The sequence below is a fragment of the Conger conger genome, chromosome 17, assembly GCF_963514075.1.
Source record: "Conger conger chromosome 17, fConCon1.1, whole genome shotgun sequence".
NCBI classification, from domain to species: domain Eukaryota; kingdom Metazoa; phylum Chordata; class Actinopteri; order Anguilliformes; family Congridae; genus Conger; species Conger conger.
Window position 1 is genome coordinate 9,868,896 of NC_083776.1, and position 19,369 is coordinate 9,888,264.

At 47.2% G+C, this 19,369-nt stretch overlaps 1 protein-coding gene across 1 annotated transcript in view; it reads left to right on the plus strand.

Moving 5' to 3' along the window:
* The window catches only part of LOC133116889 (nck-associated protein 5-like), a 125,534-nt gene that overhangs the window by 83,816 nt on the left and 22,349 nt on the right, over positions 1-19,369 (plus strand). Inside the window, exons 9-13 of the mRNA XM_061226894.1 lie at positions 1,106-1,210; positions 5,589-5,765; positions 7,549-10,988; positions 11,837-11,957; positions 15,127-15,211. Of these exons, the coding sequence (XP_061082878.1) occupies positions 1,106-1,210; positions 5,589-5,765; positions 7,549-10,988; positions 11,837-11,957; positions 15,127-15,211 (3,928 nt within the window). The remainder of the gene's footprint in view (positions 1-1,105; positions 1,211-5,588; positions 5,766-7,548; positions 10,989-11,836; positions 11,958-15,126; positions 15,212-19,369) is intronic.

Consider the following 19,369-nt stretch of genomic DNA (forward strand, 5'->3'; position numbering starts at 1 on the left):
TGAATAGGGCAGAAGTGTAACGGGGGTTATTGTGTGTTAAAGATCTCTGAGAATGCGTTAGATAGGAAAGCGAGAGAGCCGGTCCCCGAACCGGCATTAAAGCTGCCCTCTGCGGGGAGCGGTGTCATAAATCAAGCGTCTTATTGTAGCACATTTGTAGAGATCCAGCCAGGCCACTCGGAGAAACACAGAGGTAATTAGCTCACAGATTAATTGGAGGAAATGCATTCGGTTAAGCATCCTTCCCCAGCGCGGTAAAAAATAAAGAACGGAACAGCGCATAAAGTCATGGGTGAATATTAATGACCGAGGAGTCCCCAGCTCCCCAATGAAATTATTTTCCATTCACATTAATTATTCTGAACAGATGACATTAATGACTTTGAGTCTTTAAGCTATGGAGGAAGACCCTTATTGGGCCTCTATTCTCAGTTGTTAAAAAAGGTCATTTTTCAACTGCCTTTTTGAATCCTTTTCAGTTTTTTCTGAATTTTAACAAATGCCTAACAGCGTGACTGTAATATGCATTTTACAAAAGATATACACTACTGCTTTGGATGAAAGATGATTACACAAATGGAAATAGATTTATTTTTTTCATTGTTTGCTTTTAATACATTTTAATGGTTCTGCTGAATAGTTTTTGTAATCCTTTTTTAGCACATTTTTGTATTACAAATTGTAATATCCAACCATTTATCTACAACTTGTCTCCCAATTTGAATACCCTTGATGAGCAGGGAATGCTTTTCAGATTGAAACCCTCCCTCCCTGGGCATCTGGGTTGGCTGGCCTCGGTCTGCACTGGCTTGGACTAAACTTTCCCCCTCCGGGGAATTCCTGCGCTCTCAGCCCTGATCTCTTTACTTACTTCTTTACGAGAGTCTGCTAAATACAAAAAAATGAATTATGAGGATTCAGTGCCTGCATGTGGGGTGCTTCACATCACGACTGCACCCCTCCCGACCTCTTGGCTTTGATGTTTTTAAGAGAATGTGGACTGAAGGGCTCTTTGCCTCTGGACGGAGAGTTGGAACGCGAGGGGGGATGAATCCCTCCGGCTCACGCGGCTGACTCTCGTATTTGCATATCTCCTCTCTTTCAGAAACTCCACTCGAAGATCATGGGCCTGTCTATGGGGGACCTGTCCCTGGAGCCTGAGAGGAGCAAGAGCTTCCTGCTGCCCCGGAGCGCCGACTCGCCCCCACACGTGAGAATTCACCTGAACTCAATGATGGGATGAATAAATAAATAAGACAATGTGTTAGTGCATGAAACATGTCTCTGCTGTTCGTTCTCTGTCCTAACACGATCTTGGACGGTTTTTACGCTTTATCGCAGCAGGAAAAAAAATATCAAAATGTCCCTGCCGTACTGAAATTCAATCCTGTGCTGCATCGCTTAGGGCCAAGACTAGCGAAAAAAGATACGTTCGTCATATTCCTGCAACAGGGGAGTATTGATTACGGCTCATCCTTAAGAAGACTGAGGAAGGGATATTGTAGCTTTATACTCACTGCACATTTATGATATATTATGCATGAACTTTTGAAAAATGAATGCACTCTTTAAACCCAATAGGAAGGGGCAGCACAGGGTCATGCATATTATGTTTGGGGTAGCAAGCAAGTTAATAAAAAAATAAAGTGAATTGTGTTCGGGAAGCCAATGCAGTATGGCTGGAAGCTGATCAAATTTTCCGTTACAGTACAACTTCTACTTCAGTCATGTTCCCAAGCCTTGTACCGTTGTCCAGGTTTCGAAACAACAAAATCAAGGTTTACACTACGCCAGCGAGACAGTCGATACGGGAACAAAGAATTATATGAAATTAAATGGCCTTATTAATTCATCGTAAAACGGTGGTTCTGTATTGTGGAATAAAGTATTGCATTGGATTCCTCAGCTGGCCGGTACAAGGAGGAAGTACAGAGCATGCATTCCGATGTAATTGTTCAACTAGCTTTGGGGCAACCGTCTGCTGAAAGTATTTCGCCAAATGAAACGCAAAGCCTGTCTTTTCACCCCATGGTCAGGTTTAAAAGGCAGAGCTCTATTTACAGGGAGGGTAATGGAATCCGGACTCTGACTGGGCTTAACAGAGAGTCTGAGCAGCCCCCTCTTACAGTCAAGCTTCCAGCTTGCCGCACTCTCCCCAGAACCGCTTCCCCGCGTCTGATTACCACGCTTCTCGGGGCTAGCGCAGAGTGCCAATAAGCCACCGTAAACTCAGCCACCCGGCCCTGATGGCTAGAAGAATCGGGCTTCATCTGAACAATTTTTATATAAAGAACAGTGTCGGATCGCATCGTCTCCCAGCCAGAGTTCATTTACCTCCACTGGCCTGCAGGGTCGCGCGAGTCACAAACGCCATCAAAAATGAGTCCAACCGCTGTTGTGAAACTAGTCAGAGAAGATCAGGGCAGCATGACAAAGAGGCTGCGCAACAAGAGCAGCCAAATCGCACGCCTGTCAAATCAGAAAGCTCGTCTCGGGCGGCTTGTAGCGTAGTGGTTAAGGTAAATGACTGGGACCCCCAAGGTCGGTGGTTCGATCCCCGGTGTAGCCACAATAACATCTGCACAGCCCCTCAACCCTGCATTGCTCCAGGGGAGGATTGTCTCCTGCTTAGTCTAATCAAGTGTACATCGCTCTGGATAAGAGCGTCTGCCAAATGCCAATAATGTAATGTAATGTAATGTAATGTCTTCAGTTCTACTCTTAAACTGCAACTCTGACTGTTTTTGTTTCCTATAGTTTTTTAAATTTTAATTATCAATGGCAATGAGAAGTTCTATTCCTTGAGAAATTAAAAAGCCAATTAAAAGCAGGAGCAACCCACAGAGACTGCAGGGGTTGTTTTTTTATAGTCGTGTGCAAGTGCTGTAACTTCCATATCGATTCCTATGCAGCGGAAGGGTGTTCCACTGCTCTGGGTTCTGACAGACTGCCGTTCATTTGCTTCTTTCCAAAAAAAAAAAAAGCCTGCCTTTTTCTTAGCTGCGACAGGGTGGAATTAATGTTTCAATTTTCTTTTTCAAACCTCTGTACTCTTAGCAGACCGAGACAAGTAGTTTTTCATCTAGTGTTTCTTACTTTTAACATTATTTGTGCACTCGCCATGCCTCATTCCGCATGACTTGCCATGCTCCGGGGTTTTTAATATGGAAATAACCATGGGGTTTATGCTGAGGACTCTAATGTAGTATGTAATCACACTTACGGTGCAGAGTTGATACAGGACATGTACGTGGTTGTACATCTGTGTGAGGCGGCATTCGCTTTCTTTTATCTGTCTTAACTGAATTACCAGTGAATTACTATGTGACTAATGCAATTTTACAGTGTTTGTTAAATCCCCCCCACACACATACACGCACACACATTACAGCCTATACCGTATACTCCCTCATATAGTCCACTTTGTTTTATCGTATTATTGTTTGTTAGGATGCTAGGGGTTACACTACCATGACAAAAAAAAAATCTGCAAGTATAATTAATCCTCCGGTTTGGCTTGTACAATTCATATGCCATACATTCATTTGCCTGACACTTTTGACCAAAGCTACAGTTGATTTCAGCAAACAAGCAAATACAAACAGGCAGGCAATCAAAACTGAGCAGAGTATAATATAGTGGTTAAGCACAAGATTATGGAATTCAAGTTCCCATCACTTGTTCTTCATACTACTAATATACTACTAATTACATACTATTAATATTGCAGTAAAACCGAAGGTGTTTAAATCGCTGGATACATAAATAAAGTAATTCATTGTCGTTATCATTGCAAATTGTTTTCAAAGCTATTACATATGAATAAGACCTGATGTCTAATGGGTTAGAAAATGGCTGATTATATAAGCAACAAACTTCGGTTTGATTTGTTGCTGCCGTTGGACAGTACTGAAGCGTACGGGGGATGTGCACCTTGCTAAAGTTTTCAAGAGCAGTGTTCCATCCAGGGCCCAATCTGGCAACCTATTGTTATGGTGCTGATGGAAGATTACCCTGCCCTGTGATTGTGGCAGAAAAAAGCATCAAAATTACAGTTAGCAGTCTTCCCCCGCTGGGAGGTAAGCTGTTCGCCATCGATCCAGCAGTGAGAATTCAGGAAGTCTCCTCACTGTAAATGCACCTGTTCGCTTTCATTGATCTGAAACAATGGCGCGCGTCATCGGCGCATGATCCCGCTCTGTGGAAAACACAGGCTGGAAACGGCAAGAGGGGAACGTCGCGGCGCGTCTGGCTAGATGCACAGCGGGGTAATGAAACAGTTCTGAGACCATGCGGGGAATGAACAGGGTGTTTAACGGTGGTGTGAGTCACCCCAAGTGACACACGACACACGACCCTTATCTGGCTGAGAGCCCTCCTCCGCCAGCCGTCCAATCGCAGCTCCTTCTCTACTGTCGGGGGCCGTTTTGATGGATCATCCCCACGCCGGCTGGCTCCCACCGCCCTAAAGGCAGGGTGTAAACACAGATATGAGACCGGATAGCCTTCTGGAGCAGGGGATTAGAGCACAAACACTCTTGCCCCATGAGCCATCTGTCGTTTGGAGATGAGTCGAGTCGCTTGTGGCTGCTGTTGCCGCCACTGTGTGTGACCGCTCTTTCTGCCCATGGGCCCAGCGCCACAGCGGTGTGCCCAAAGACTGCTGCACCACCGCCATCACCTTCACCCTCTGCATTGGAGTCCGGCTGCTGCCATTTGGCACTGCTAAAATGTTCCCTTGACATCTCCACCAGCCGTGAAGGGCTGGCTGTTTTTACTGGGGGGTTTTCCCCTCTGCCTTAAGACTCGAAAGGAAAGGTCACAAAAAAAGGCTTTTTTTATGACATAGAAATATGAAATTATTTTATGTAATAATCGTATTACTTAAGTATGAACTGCACTGTGTATGAATGTACCACAGACAGAGCTACAATTTTCAGGGAGTTTGGGTTGGGGTTTCTGATCAGAGTAATAGTTTTGGTTTGCATTGAGGTTAATATTGGGTTTGGGGTTGGCATTTTGCATTGAGGTAAGAGTTCCTTTAGGAGTCCAGTAGTTTAATATTGGCATTAGGCTTTGGGTTTTGGATTGGTAGTTAGGGTTTTGGCTGGAATTGAGGCTAATTTTAGGTTTGGGGTTGTGGTTTCAATTAGAATAAAGGTTTTGTTTGGCATTGAGGCTAATTTAAGGTTTTGGTTGGTGTTTTGCTTTGGACCAATGGTTCCATTATGCACTTTTTTTGGAGTTTAATTGCGGGTTTGGCATTGGCATTTTGCATTGGGGTAAGAGTTTCGGCTGGCTTTAAGGCTAATTTTAAGGTAAGGTTGGCATTACGTTTGTTTGTGTTGGGGTTGATGGTTGCCCCTTTAACCATTGGGATTAAGGGCTTTGTGGTCAGTACAGACGTAAGACCTACATACTACATGGACTGCTGTTCCCCAGGCATTATTTTCCTGTAACACAGATGTTACTTACACTAATTGTTGGCACTGTTTGTGTACAGTAATTCAGTTGGGGCATCTGCCGCGTCCGTGCTGCATCCGTGCTCCCGCCAGACTTTACAGCGCGCGTGTCTCCTCGTCTGGCAGGACTCCCAGTTGAACGGGAAGGCGGGACTTCCTGCGGGGAAATGCCTGGGCCAGCTGAGCGTCACGGTGCCGCTGGCGGCATACCCCAGGAGCAGCTGCAGCAGCAGCGAGCTGTCCATCTCCAGCGCCTGCAGCGACTTCTCCAACAGCTCCTACACCTGGAACGAGGGCAAGCCGGTAACCACGCAACAGCCAAGCCGGCAACTGCCAAGCTGGCGACTGCCTGCTTTTCACTCACCAAGGCTCCTCTGCACGCCTTTCTGTTATTTTTCACCAATTATGGCTTCCTTTCTTTTCTCGTTTCCTTCACGCTCAGGGTTCTTTTTAATTCTCTGTCTCTATTTTCCTCCCATTGTCTTGTTCTTTGCTTTATGTTCAACGTGCTTCCTCTGTTGCTGAACTTCTTCGTTTTTTTTTTCGTATACATCTCTCTCCGTCTTATTCAGTCTCACACTATTACTCCTCCTTACCTCTTAGCCTTTCGAGAAAGCACCCCTTTGCGGAAAGCTGAACTGACCTGCTGGATTAACAGTCTGTTAAGTCCAATAGTAGAACCTAACAAGGCTCTCCTGGGATATTAATCAAGAAGGATTTCTCTGTGTCTACTAATTGGAAAAAAGTTAGTGGATTCAATTCCCAGACAACCACACAAGCCTTACATGCGGTCGCATCCATAATGTGATGCCATGTCTAATGCAGGAGGGAATTAATATTCACTGCTGCTTGCTTTGGATGGTGCACACTGATGAATGAGCTATGTAGCTTCATATGTAGGTCGCAGTATATTATCATTAGCTTCAGAACTGACAGTTTCAATGTCAAAAATGCCAAGTTATTGCCAGGTTATTAGGTTTATCTGGACACAGTCCATGCCATGACAATAACTGTGCATCTGTGCTCTGCATGCAAGGTCTAATATAAATAAATCTCCACTGTGAAAAAAAGAATGGTTGTCTGAAGGGGCTTCTATTTAAAGGGGCTGATCCTTTTGTGTTAAGGAGCTGGACCTTCTGTGTTAAAGGGTTGGCCCTTTTGTGTTAAGGGGAAGTTCCTTCAGTATGTTATGCCCCTGCATCAGAGCCTGGTGCAGTTCTGCAGAGGAGTTGTGGCTGGAGTCACAGTAATGTTTTTCCAATTCTTAAATTGGAAAGAGAAGGGCACTGAGGGAAATCAGAGAGAGTTACAGATAGAGATGAGATACCAGCATATGAATGTGCCAGGGCAGGGAATCCAACCTCAATCTGGCCTTGAGAGTCGGCTGCTCCACCCATCTTGCCTGAAAAAAATGCCGTTACTTTTTAAACAAATTTGAATTTGATGCATAATTTACAATAAAAATCTAATTTGCTAAATTATTAAAATTATAATTATCGAAGTCATTACACATTGTATTACTTTACATATACACAGCTATATGGTGCAGAAGTGCAGTGACCCATGCATGGAACCTGCTGCTATGGGGTCATGAGCCCCTTTCCTCGTTCACCTCATTCACTCTTCCACTGATGCCTGTGGAGAGACAATTTGAAAAAGCAATATTAATGATAAGCATTGGGAAGTTTCTCTTTTTCTTTCTCTCTCTCTCTCTCTCTCTCTCTCTCTCTCTCTCGCTCTCTCTATCGCTCTCTCTATCTCTTTCCCTCTCTGTCCGTGGCATGATTTCAGATGATGCTGCAACCTGGCAAATTAATTAAATTCAATCTTAAAAACCAGCTCTGCATTTACGAGGAGTACAGTTAGAGTGAGTAGGACGGGGGATGGGATTGGGAATGGGCCAGGAGGCCATCCTGGCTCACCACAGCTGCACCACAGTCTGTTTCCCAACTACCGTTGAGCTCATCAGAGGGTAATCAGGTTGCCATTTAGGATTAGATTCCATGCTGCCATTCTCAACAACTGAAACTGGCAGGTGTGTGTGTCTCCCCCCCCCCCCCCCCCAACCCCCATCTCTGCCCCGCAGTCTTCCCTGACCTGGGAGAAGAGGGGGACCCTGGGGTCCTCGACTCCCGGCAACATCTGCGCCCCGCCCGAGGACCAGCCCCCCACCCGGCGGAAAGAGTGCCACATCCTGGAGGGGCTGAAGAGGCTGCAGAGGCGCCAGCCCAAGGAGTCGTCCCCCTTAATCTCCAAGTCAGGTTACAAAGACTGTATGAACTCCAATGAGGGCATCTATTCCCTGGGCTTCAAGTGTAGGAGCCAGGGAGCCTCCAAAACGTCTGCCACTGGCACGCCCCCTGGGGCGTGTGCGGGTTCGGGTGGCAGCCGGAAGTTTTCCTACGACTCGGACGATGCGGACGATGAGTCGTCGCGCGCTCCCCCGGGAGAGGACCGCTGGGTGTATTCCAAGAGGCTGACGCACAGCCTGTCCGACAGCCTGTGCAGCTGGGAGGGGGGTCCGGGCGGTGGAGACGGGACCCGGCAAGCCCAAAGTACCGCCTACGACTCCAAGGAGCAGCCCGAGAAGCTCATTCCCACGGGTGGGTTCCTCTGCGACGGGAGGCCACGGGCCGCCTCCGGGCCCTTCCCGCTGGTGAGCCCCACGGAGCCCGATCGCGCCTCGCCCCGCCTCTCGGACACGGACGAAGCGGAGAGCTGCGGGGACGGCGTGGAGCGGCCGGAGCGGGACAGCAGGTTCCCGCCGGACCCGCGGTGCGAGAGGCGGAGCTACAGCAGGGCGCGCTCGGCCGACAGCAGGCCCCGGCCCCTCAGCCTGCTCTGGCTGCAGAACGTCGCCAAGAGCACGCAGTCCGAAGAGTCCGTCGCCGCCATTTTCAATGCGGACGGGGAGCCCATAGAGCTCGGCTCACAGTGCGCCTCCCAAGCCAGTGCCCCTGTGAACCACACCCCTGCTGCAGAGTACACCGCGCCGGCCCCTCAAGGGGGGCCCAGCTCACAGGGCAACGCCAGGAACTATTCAGTCTTGGAGTCCCCTGAAAATCCTGCCGAGCTCCAACCCCAGGACATGGTGAGCAAAACCAATGGTGGGGAGGGGTCTGCCTGCAGTTTGGAGCATTTGCAGGCTCCCATGCCCCCTCAGCAGAAGCTGCTAAAGCCGCCCCACAGCCGTGCCCAGAAAGTCCACTCAGTCCCCCCCATGCAGAGCATCTACAACCCGAAGGGCAACCTCAGCAAGATTCCAGGCCGGGGGAGGGGGTCGCCGGTGAAGGTGGCGAAGGGCCCCGTTGCAGAGACCCCCTTGGCTCCCTCGGGCCAGGAGCACTCCCCTTCCTCCCCGCCCGTTAAACTGTCCCGGTTCATCAAAGCTCCAGGGGCTGGTGGCAGTGGTGGGTGCTCCCAGAACTCCAAAGCTGCTCAAGTTAGCTCCCGGCTACCTGGCAGGACTGACTGGACCAAAGGCCCCTCCTCAAACATACCAGGGTCCCCAGTCCTACCCAGGAAGCACCTGGAGCACATGGACATCGGAGAGCAGCCAACGCGGGATGGGTCGCAACTGGAGGTGAGGTCCCCCTCCCCACCTCCCCCTCCTGGCCGCACCACCTCCCTGCTCATCAGACCGAACTATGATGGTCCACCTCAGGCAAACAAGGCTGGGATCCACCCCCCAGCAGCCAGCACTGTGAGGGTACACCCCCCCGTTTCTCAGACACACCCCCACTATATGCCAACCGCACTTAAGGGCCAGGATGGCACTGACCCAGACCCAGGCTGCAGCCTGGAGCCCACTCCCCAGAAACAAACCGACGGCTCGGGAAACCACCAGCCGAAGTCCCCTGCTGCCTTGCCTCAGACTCCCACGCGGGGGTCCCCGAAACGTTGTCCCATCAAACTCTTCCACCCCTCCCTAGCCACAGAACTCACCCCAGACCCCCATGAGTCTGGGGCCAAAGGTTCGAAAAACGTCTTGCAGAAGGGCTCCTCCCTGCAGAGCACGATTGGCAGTAAGAAGGTGGGGCCGGAGCGAGAGGGCGGGTACCCAATGCTGCCAAAGACCTCAGGCAGTCTACCCGCAACCCTGCAGGGCCAGACACTGTGCACCCAGGAAGCAAACATGCAAACATCGCCAGCTGCTCCCAGCCTTTCCGGCATCGGGGCCAGCCCACAGAACTCCGCAGAGAGAGCTGCCAAGATTACCCGTATCCCGATGGGGTTCAAGGCTTTGGTCAAGTCCCCACCCACCCAGAAGGAGAGCACTTTGGCTCCGGTGAAGCAAGACAAAGAGCACCTCACCACGGCCTGCAAGGGGACATCGACGCCTGATGCTCCTGACCTGCCCGGTAGTCCACTAAAACCTGAGAAGAAACCCGAATCCCGTTCTGGCTCCATGAACCGGGAGCCGCCGTCGACGGTGCTCAGTGAACACGATGCTGCCTGTGATCGAGTGGATGTCGGGAGCAGGTTGTTCAAGCGCTCCATTTCCGTCACGACCAAGCCCCACTTAAAGCCCGCCCTGGGGATGAACGGGGCCAAAGCACGCAGCCAGAGCTTCAGCACCAACTACATGGAGAGGCCCAACATCGGGGTGTCGGATGGGCCTGGGAAGATCCGGACGCAGATCATCACCAACACAGGGGAGAGGGGGAACTCCCTCACCAGGCAGAGCTCGCTAGGTGATGGCTTCCAGCTCAAACCAGCCACTGTGCCCGTGGAGACCCTGCCCCTTGCCTTTAGCCGTACTGGTCTGCCCGGGGCCTCCGGCAGCTACAACAGCCCAACCGGTGTACCGGGCAAAGCCACCCCGAAAGGCGATGCAGCCCGGGCGGCCCCCAGAGGCGAAACCGGCGGTGTGGTGCACCAGAAGGAGGCCAGGAGCATGTCCCTCACCGACAGGTTCAGCCTCAAGAGCTCCCGCCAGCCTCAGCCTCAGTCGCCGTCCTCTCTGGTCTGCAGCCCCAGCTCCCCGGCAGAGGGCACAGCCCTGAGGTCGCCATTGAAAAGCAGCCTGAAACAGGGTCAGGCCAAGGGCCCGGACAGGGTGGAGAAACTGGCCAGCCCCACTGCCTGCACCATTGAGGAGAAAGTGATGATGGGAATCCAGGAGAATGTGCAGAAGGGCCAGGTGCAGGACAGGACCCAGGCACCCGAGGTTAAGCAGAAGTCGGGCTCATCCCTGGCCAACTGGTTCGGCTTCCGGAAGAGCAAGCTGCCGGCTATGGGCAGCAAGAAGGCGGACGGAGCCAAGGGAAAAGAGGAGAAGAAGGAGCTGAAGATGGGGTCAGTTCTGGGAGGCGGCAAGCAGCCCAAGCCTGATAAAAAGAAAGAGAAGAAAAGAAATGAGACGCAGCGAAAAGACAGCCGGGAGCAGGTCGCCACGGAGAGCAGCGATAAGCTTGGCTTGATAATGGATCACTGCAGCGTCCAGGTGGGACAGCTGACCACTCAGATCCAGCATTCTACATCCTGCGTTGGGAAGGATCTGTTTATGAAGGAGCTCCTGAACAGGTGAACATTATTTTCGCAGTAGACAACATTGTTGCTCATGTCAGATATTACCAGCTAACGTGATTGTAGGTTGCCATATGCATTGAAGTAGATTAAAAATTACTTTCCATCAGAATAACTGTACTAAACCATTTACAGAAATGTTGTTCTCATATCATGTTCATTGCCTTCTTGAAGTTCTCTAATGTCTTTCCCTACTGAATAGATATTAGTAAACAATATATAGAAGGCAGGGTAAAATCTTTTAAAATGGAAATATTTACTGTTGTAGCGGAGATATTTGAACTGGTAGATGTTGGCCCACTGATACTCACCTTTCTGACTGTTGCTATGTCCAGATCCTTACTGGTCTTAACAGTGTTAGCTAAAACATGGTTCTACGAGGAACTCGAGATATGATGTATTTTTTTTGATCGCTTTCCAAAGGCAAAGAAAACAACAGCAGCAGCCTTTTGGAGATGCTTTTACGATTAAGCGATCTAACTTTTTGGCTTGAGCAAGCAAAAGCTGCCAAGCCAGTCGGCCAGACTTGATCCATGCCTCACATCTGTAGTCGTGAGCTTTCCCAGGCGGGGGAAACTATATCATTACCTCTCCTCCAATAAATTGATATACCAGTGCAAATTGTAACCGGCAGATTTTTATCAGGACTAGTTGGAAACATTTATCACTGGAAGGCATCCTGAGACGGAGAGATAGCCTGAGGTTATTTCAGCCGTGACGCTGGAGTGAGAAGCCAAGACGATCGAAGGACAAAGTCATTTATCAGCTCGATCGCTCTCTACCTGCGCAGTTGATATGGGCGTGATGCGACAGGCAGAAAACTGATCAGATCGTGTTTCCCACAGGAGTGCAGCAAAGGGTGATTCCCATGGTGCACCTCTTCCCGGCATTCCTGCCAGTGCCCAAGGCACCCCCAGGAATAACGGCGGAACGTCGGGAGATTCAGAAACCTGCATCGATACTGCAGTAAGTTATTATAAAAGTAACTGCCCCAGGGTTTTTTTCCCCTGCATTCACACTGGTGCAATTAATTTCTACAGTCTGCTGTGGAGGTATGCATGGTTGTAGTATGCTGTATATAAGGTCTTATCTAACTCACTCATTTTATACCTCACATTTTTTCTTTTTTTAAAACTGAGTAACCTTTTAGAATAACGTTTGGATTAATCCCTATGCCTTTTTTCAGTCACGTGTTGGCTTCTTAATACCTGCATGTGCCTTACTTGTCAGAATTCTTTGGAGGCTTGCTCTCGATGCATGAAAAAGGTCTGCTTCCAACACAATTACTAACACCGGAACTGATAGTCATTAACACAGGATTTATGGGGTCTGAAAATAGCTGTATATAGTTGCTATGGGTAAAATTAAATGAAGGGGGTATTGTGGTATGCAGGAAACCCTTGGGCCTTTGCTGTTTTTTTAAACGGTTCTTTCACACATGATTGGTTGAACTGGAGATCAACCAGTCCAACCTGACTATTTTAGCACTATGAAGCACTGACTCTCTCTGTGAATGCAATGGACCCTGGCATTAGTCACAGAGATGCAACTAGACTTCTTCAGTCTTCCTCCTCGGTACACATTTGTTCCGTAATGATGTCTCTTGGTTTGACATTTCTCAAGGTTATGGTAAGCCATTTTCATTGCCCTGCTTGTCAGTGGCATTGGATTCGTGCTTTAAATGCGGCTCTGGGAAGGGGAAAAAAGGAAAGCCCTTGCCCTGTTCCCGCTAAGAACCTATGCTGCGCTGTGAGGAGAATACGGGTCTTGAGTCAGGTGCAATCTCAACACTGACCTTGCAGGGTCTCAAAGAAGATGCAGAGCTTATGAATAAGGGAGAGGAAGAAAGAAAAGGAGAGAGAGAGAGAGAGTGAGCGAGTGAAGGAGAGGAGAAGCCGGAAAGAGTACGACTGCAATATGCAGGAAATTCAATCCGGGCTGATGTGGAACGCCGATAGTGAGGCGCAGGGCCCTTATCAGAAACACTCAATTCAACAAAGACCCCCATTTTATACAGCCCTGACAGGCCTTTCCTGTATCTTCCCCTTACAGGGACACAACAAAAGAGAAGCGCCTCGCCATTTGCGCTTTCCTCTTGTACCTGCAGGGGTAATTATTTATGAGACTCCAGTTTCTCACATTGGGGGAAGGAGGGAAAAATTGCATATTAGATGTATTACTACACCCTTGTACTTTTCCGCAGTTAAAGGTGGGGTTGGCATTTCATGCAGGACCAGGAGATGTTTGCTGTTGCTTTACTCTATTTCACTGAAGAAGCCTTTGCTTATGAATCTTGATTGGCTTCTGAGGCAATTCTGGTGTTTTTATGTTTTTTTAAGACTCTCAGGCTATTTTGATTCGTGAGAGCCATTTTTTTTGTTGTCAAGACAGATTTATTCAGTCTTAAACGGCAACCGTGAGGCAGGGGCACAAGAGGTTGTTTATTCCCGGTATGTATTGCTAGCGTGAATCACATGAGGGGGGTGGTTGTGGGGGGAGCGGGGGGAGAGGGAGAAGCAGTAAATCTATTCTACAAATCTCTCGTCGTACTGCATGCCATGTTTTCACAGGACCTCTGGTTGCACTGCCCTCTCTCGCAAGGGTTATTTCTTATTCCTCTCTACACCCTGTTCACACACAGCTCTCAGTTTGCCTAAGACATAACAACCAGCTTTGATATCACACATGATTTGGAGGCTGTGTGCTTTTCCTTCGCTGAATGTATCCACAAGGGAAGATACAAAATCCATGCAGCAGAAATGAACGCCAATTTGCTACAGAAAGAGAGAGAGAAACAGAGTGCAGAGGCTGTCAGCTTGTTGCCAATGTGCTTGTTAAATGTAAAGGTTGCTCTCAGAACTAATTTGAAACAAAGAAGCACAGCAGACTGTATTTTCGTGCTTCATATGATGCAAAATGAATATCATTTATTTGATACAAAATTGACTGCAACGGAAGAATACTGAATATGAAAACTAACTATATGTAGCATGAATTAGTGGATAAGTTACTGTAATTAAGTTTTAAGTAATTTACTGTATAGAATAACTATAGTGCAGTCTGTAAGTAGTTTGACAGTGACACACACATGTTTTTTGCTCACTTCTTCAGCAAACAAACAGTTGAACTAAAACAATCGCTATGTGGTTAACTTTTAGTGTTTTTGCTTCTATATTGGGTTAACTTTCAGCTCTGTATAGCTCTTTTTATACAGAGTCCCCCCAGTTTTAGGGGGGCGTGTCTATCTGTGTGTGCATAATTATTTTCTTCCCTGAAAGTAAGTGTCACATTGTATATGCTTAGAGCCAAGGTAGAAGCACATGCATGCACATGTAAAACAAGCTGAAATGAAGCCCCCCCTGGCTGTAGATACTAAGGAAAATGACCCCCAGATCATGTTTGAATTTAATTCCGGTGAATATTGTTTACTTGACACTGCCCATAAATCAGCCACATTTCCAAACGGCGAAAAAGGTCAATTGAATTAAGCCTCATTGGCCCTGCCGTGAAACCGTCTTTCCAGCAGTAGCCCAACGTCCTAATGTTCCCCTCTGAAAATAATTAACAGCCAACAGCGTCAACCACCTCTGTTGGCACCCAAGGTTAAAAAAGGGGCAATAAACAATGTTTGCTCCTGTTTTCAGTGGTTTTAAGAAGAAGAAAAAAAATGTGTGGCTGAGAATGTGCTGCCTCGGTCTGCTACATTTTTTTGTCAGATGTTTCAGAGAAAATTAAAATCTAATGAAGTAAATGTGAAGTTGCTCTTGGCAATCGCTGGCTGCCACCTCCTACGCTTTGTTCATTTTGGCTGGTTTTCATGTGGCATTTATAACTGATTTGTACCTTTCTGGTCAGGACAGAAAAAAGAAAAAAGAAAATGACAATTCAGAAAATTATACAGGGCAGTTGGTGTTTATTATGCAAATAAGCAGATTGATTTTTCTGGAGAAAGGATATGAATAGAAGTTCCATGGTGGTCACATCAATTTGTATATTATATTCATTAGTTTTAATGACTAAAACTGTAATTTCCCTTTGTTTAACTTTTAGCTGAAAGTCTGTATGAAAAACAGACCACCTAAACGGGTTTGACTCAGTTCGGCAGTTTCACTAATCAACCATTTTTTCTACTCAGGCCAAGATCACCCAGAAAAACAACCTCAAGGCTGACAATGAAGACGAGCCAGTCCCTGCAGCTGTCTGTCAAGATCACATGATTGGTAAGAGTTTTTAGTCATACAGTCTACAGGCACCGTCCAACCAACACATTTTCTCTATTCACAAATCCCATCTCGCCTCACTTGATCTCAGCATCAGCGTTATAGTGGTGTTGAATAATAGAGCACAGAGGAGTGAAGTGAAATGACTTTGGAATGAAGGTTCGAGAGACGCTTTCTGCATTGTGCTGGTTTTCCCGTGACATCGCCTTTCAAAGTTAACCCCCATTTCTCGTTGAGCAATGTAATTAGTCTGAGAGCTAATTTGGCCGGTCGGCAGCAACCACACGTTCTATCATCAAAGGATTATTTAGATGTTATCGAAAGCTGTACCGCGTGGAGAAAAATGAAGTGTCCCTACTGAAGGCGTTCTGAGAAGTCGTGAAAAAGTTCTTCAATTTAAAAGCGATTACTACGTGAAAGCAAATCTCTCGTCCCTCCTAATGAGACAGAACTCCTTCCTCTCGCTGCCCGTTTGAAGAGGCCATGCCGATCGTCTTCTCGCAGATAGGGCCGTTTCGAAAGCGGCGCTAGTCCCTCCCTGTTCCAGGAGCAGCCGTACGCATGGGGCGACTCAGGGGCAGATAAGATCACCAGCCACTGCTTAAAAAGAGTGGACATGCTCTTCCTCACCTGTTCCAACTTTTTTTTGTCCCTTTTTAATCCTTAATTAATTCTGTTCTAATTGTAATTAAAAGTAAGCGTAAATATCTCTGCACACTGTTAAGGAGGTTGTCTTTTAATGAGATAAACACTTCTTCAATGACACTGTTACCTTGGAAGTTTTTTTTTAATATATTAAAATTTTTTTATTTTTTGTTGTTTATCTAGCCTGTTTCTTTTTTTTTTATGGTGAATAGGGGAGCTTGATCCAAAACTCTGTATAGACAGATTGCCTCTCGTGGCCCGCTAATTAAAGTGTTAAATATTTCTACACGGGTCGTGAGGCTGGCATCTCGCTCAGTAGTTGCTTACTCCTCATTTTCCCGTAATTGAACGGCCTTGTCTGTGGCCGCTGTTCCCAGTCTTTAATGACTCCAGTAGATTAATGAATCAACCGATTAGTCAAGCGCGAAGGAGCCTGATGTGCTTTTTTATTTGTTGAGACCTTCGGTGGGAACAATTTATTTTATTGTCACGGATGTTTTTCAATATACAGTATATACAGGTACACACACACACACACACAGGGTCATCTTATTCAGAATTGTATTTCTTCTGTCTGATGCCAATAAAAGTGCACCCTCAGAACTGAAATTGTTTTGACTTCAGTTTTCCCAGGCCATATAGAAATGAGTTGGGAGCTACCCACAATGAAGAGAAGCATGAAATAAGACTCGTAATTGTTTCTGCATTGTAATAACCTTGATGGAATTTTTAATTCTGCCAGCTAATCACATTTATCCCACTCTATTCTGCATTAAACGGATGTCTCAAAGATTTAAGACAGAGTCTAGTTTTAGCTCCTGGGACTGTTCTCTTTGCACAAGATGCTTGCGGCGTTTTGCGCTCTATGTCATTGCAAAATCCTTTTGTGTTCTCTCTTTTCTGCTCGCAAAGCCATTCATGAAATACATTTTGGAATCATTGGCTGCAATTTTGGATAATACCAGATAATACCGTTTGCAATGAAGAATTTCATTCAGGAAAAATCTCCTGGAACTCTTTTCTATTCTGTTTAGAATTAAGGTGTTACTTATCATCAGGTCCACGTTCTGCATTAATGAAAAGTAGTTGCAAATTTGGAGACTAAATTAAGCAGGAATGTTGCCTGAACGTAGGCCTTGCCTGATGGTTTCCTCTCACGCAGTCCTGGAACAGCCTTCTGAGCCACAGTGAGATCCAGTCTGACACTTTACCATGGTAATAGAAAACACACTTGTAGCAATTGGCAGACACTATTTTACAGGGCCACCAAGCTATCTCCACTAAAATAACAGCCCCAAGTTAGCTCCCGCGACTCGGTGACAGCGTTTTAAAAGAAAAAAGAAAAAATAAACTGTCACGCTATCATCTAATAACCGCTTGCCCTGGCACGCCGGTTCTCTCCACTGCTGATTGGATTAAGGGGTTACATCACCTCTCTGAGGTTTTCATCAGCCACAAAGACTTCCACGCCCCGAAGGTTCGGTCTAAAACAGACGGCGGATAAGAATAACAGCCAGCACAGAGGACCGTGGAACAAAATCAATGTTCAATCTCTCCCTCTCTCCCTGGAACCGACTTCTCCTCATCGCCGTGAGGTAGCTTTACCTTGGACCTAATTATGCTCGGGACACAAAGACAGGCACTCCAACCGACAGCCCAAGAGTGATAAATGAACAGCCCTGGCTTGCTTCTCTGATTCCCTTTCACACGTTCTTTGTTTTCAAGACAGGACTGTGATTTCTTTTTTTTTTTCCTCCCCTGCCTTTCAGTCTGCGGAAGAGAGGGTAGCTACCGTTTTATCGCTGTTCGCTAATAGAGTCCTCCACGGGGGATAGCCACGTGTTCGAAATCACACAAGCGTGACAGAGAAAGACCAATGGGAGACAGGGCAGGAATCAAAATCAGCGTCGTGGTTCAAAGATGAACAATTTCCCCCATCTGGACCTCTAATCAGCCCCCCCCCCCCCATGTCAGTTAAGTGGCTGGAAATGTCACAACAGTGGGTGCCGGGCACAAGCCCACAGTGTGACTTTTAGATTAGAAGGCCAACATGGCTTCGTGGGGAATACACGGGGTAGTAGCTGTGCAACTGATGGGAACAACGAGAGCAGAGCTTGTGGAAAAAAAATGGAGGCTAATCTCCGATGGATTAGCTCCATTCGCCCCGACCGCCGATATTCCCCCCGCGCGCCCGCATGTTACAGATCATTCGCAGTTCATCTGTTGAGCTGAGCTTGGGCCGCTTCTCCGCAGTCGCCATCTGTCGCTCCCGCGTCCCGCGCCGTTCGCTCGACGTGGCAGTGGCGTGGGAGGCAAGAGGTATCTGCCGCTTGTGACCGGAGTGGTGAAATGGAGGCGGGCTGATTGTGGCCGTGTGCCATCGAATGCCAGCCTACTTGGAGCCAAAACACATCTGCCAATGACCTGCTATACCCTTCTGTTGAAATGACTGCGGTGGGTGGACACCCAACTGTACCCCCCAACCCCATCCCTAAACTTGCCTAACTTGTAAATTCACATAAAATGTGAATCCCATATTCTTCCCATGAAGGCGAGGTCTGGAATACATGCGGGCTGTAACGCAATGTTTAAAAGCTCAAGCACTATCGTTCTACGCGGGTTGTGTGCGCATGGTCTCAGATGTATCCATCTTAGGTATTTTCTACAGCTCCTGATGTTGTTTTGCAGACGTATGAGTTCATATAACCTGTGAGATGAGAGAGGAACACAGAGCGGTGAGCGTAAACATGAGTGAATAGCACCCCTGGGCTCCACTGGACCTTCGCCAGCACATTTCCCAGGGCAAGGTATCACAGCCAGTGGAGATTAAAGGAAAATCATGAGAGGTTACAGCCGAAGGGAGACATAAACACAGGAGATTCTGACAGAATTCCATTAAAAGCCCAGTGTCTGCGTTTTGATCTTACTGTAGATCTATCCGCACTATAACCTTCCCTGAAGTAAAATGGTCTCAGCTAAGAAAAGGTGAGCCACGGTCCTCGATAGCACGGCCCTCCCCAATTATACCTGCTGGTTACAGACACGGGTCTATCACTCTGTGCTTTCCAAACACTAAGGAAATGTCCAAACTTTTTGTCAGTGTAATAATGTGCTGTTAGCATTGTTCTGTGTTCATTTGTTCACAAGATATAAGGTAGGAGATTAGTCTAATGGAATTATTGCTGAAGAGTTCTAAAGTTGTGAAGTATGGTTTGGGTTGCAGCTGCTCAAGTCTGATAATTTGATCCGAAAATATATCACATTTCACTGCATCCCGTAACTGCACTGTTGCTATTCTATATTCCAGACATAATTATGATTATCATAAAAAGGTTTTTGACTGGCGGTTTCTTGATTGGGCATGAGGTGATTTTCAACATCTCTTAAAAGAATGCAGGAAAGGCTTGCTAAATGAGGACTTAAACAGTAAAGAGCCCATCTGTGTCTAATGGGAAATTGTATGTGAGGGGATTGTAAAAAAAAAATATATAATTTACTTCCTTGATTTATGTT